This window comes from Diabrotica virgifera, chromosome 9 (genome assembly GCF_917563875.1).
Source record: "Diabrotica virgifera virgifera chromosome 9, PGI_DIABVI_V3a".
Taxonomy (NCBI): Eukaryota; Metazoa; Arthropoda; class Insecta; order Coleoptera; family Chrysomelidae; genus Diabrotica; species Diabrotica virgifera.
The window spans coordinates 140,850,341-140,852,209 of NC_065451.1; the positions used below are offsets into that span (position 1 = coordinate 140,850,341).

The 1,869-nt window shown below is 36.8% G+C and overlaps 1 protein-coding gene across 1 annotated transcript; it reads right to left on the reverse strand.

Annotated features, from left to right (window-relative positions):
* Positions 1 to 274: 274 nt before the first annotated feature.
* LOC126891471 (general transcription factor II-I repeat domain-containing protein 2A-like) lies at positions 275 to 907 on the reverse strand. The gene has a single exon (XM_050660648.1). It carries the CDS (start codon positions 905 to 907, stop codon positions 275 to 277), a length of 633 nt encoding a protein of 210 aa, XP_050516605.1.
* Positions 908 to 1,869: the final 962 nt, after the last annotated feature.

Here is a 1,869-nt window from a genome sequence, read left to right on the forward strand (position 1 = left end):
CCTGTATAGAACCTTCTATCTAGAGCAGGAGTGTGTCCAACTTGCAATGCTTCAAGGGCCAAAACTAAAACCTTTGATGTTGTCGCGGGCCATATAATAATTTTGTTACAAGAATAACAAAATAAAGTGAGGTATAAAAATAATTAATACAAAAAAGAGTATTATTTCTTTTATTGCTCAACAACTACATTTTTTTATAAACGGAAAATTTATTGATAACACTTTTCAATAATCAAGACAAACATTGCAAAAGCAACGAAAAAGATGTATCCAATTAGTGTGAGGACTGTGGTCGATCGGCTTCATCCACCAATGAAGAAATGTCCACCTCCAATTCAGTTGTAGACAGTCTCATAAGATGACGTAAGGAAGAATCGGTAAGGTTGCTTCTGTTTTTGTTTTTTATGTATTTCATGGAGGAAAAGGCACTTTCACATGTATATGTGCTTCCGAACATTGACGTCATTTTCAGTCCAAAATCTCGTAGGTTTGGGAATTTCTCCTTTGACAGTAATTTGAAAAATCCAGGTCCCTTTTCTTGTCTGGTGATTAGGAACATGTCTGCTTGAAGATCACATAACTCAAGCTGTAAGTTGGGTGGTTGATCATCAATGGTTGCTCCAAGAGGGTTATTATAAAGTAGTACACTGCTTTTGAGACTTTCAATTTCTTCAAATCTTGTATTGAATTCATCAATAACTTGTTCAATTTGTGAAATGCAGGATGAAAACTCAATATTTTCCTCACCGTTGAATTCTTCTGCTATTTGCAGACAGCTAGGGAAGTGTGTCAGGTTGTTCTTTTCCAAAGCACGTTTAAACACGTTCAGCTTATTCCGGAATCCGTTTATCATTCCGATCAAATCTGAAACCGTCTGGTTTCTTCCTTGAAGACTCAAGTTTAACATGTTAAGATGATTAGTCAGATCTGTTATAAAAGCTAACTCTCTTAAGAATTCTGGATCCTTAAACTTCTCTTCCAGTTCAGTTGTGTCAGATGAAACGTATTTGTTGAGAAATGCAGGGATTTCCTTTTTTATGGCAAAAAATCGTTCCATGCACTTTCCTGCACTCAGCCACCTTACATGGTTGTACATTAGCAAGTCTCCATACTCAGCCTCTGTTTCCACTAAAAACTGCTTAAGTTGCCTGTGTAAAAGATATCGATTTCCACCTCTAATCATATTTATAATCTTAATCACGGTTTGGGAAACTTGATCTTCCTTGACTGATTTTCCACATAAAGCTCCCTGATGTATAATACAACGAATTGTTGGGCAAGTGACACCATTCTCTCGAAGCAGACCCACTAATCCAATTTTTTTACCTGTCATTGATGGGGCCCCGTCTGTTGCTATGGCTGAACATTTATCAAAGCCTCCAATTCTGTCAACTGTTTTCTTCACAGCCTTATAGATGTATTTTCCTTTTGTTGTTCCATAAAGAGGACAAATATCAAATAACTCCTCTTTACTGGTAAAATCATCAAAAGTAGTGCGCACAAATATTAACAGCTGACTAACACCGGTTTGATCAGTGCTTTCATCCAAACAAAGTGAGAAATATGAACTTTTCTTAACCAGGCTAAGCATAGATTTTTCTACTTGCTCACCCATAGCAACAAAAGACTCCTCTTTACTGGTAAAATCATCAAAAGTAGTGCGCACAAATATCAACAGCTGACTAACATCGGTTTGATCAGTGCTTTCATCCAAACAAAGTGAGAAATATGAACTTTTCTTAACCAGGCTAAGCATAGATTTTTCTACTTGCTCACCCATAGCAACAAACCTTCTTTGTATGGTTTGATGTGAAAGTGGCACTGATTCAAATTTCTCCGCCATTTTAGAATCACCGAAAGCTTTGGCCA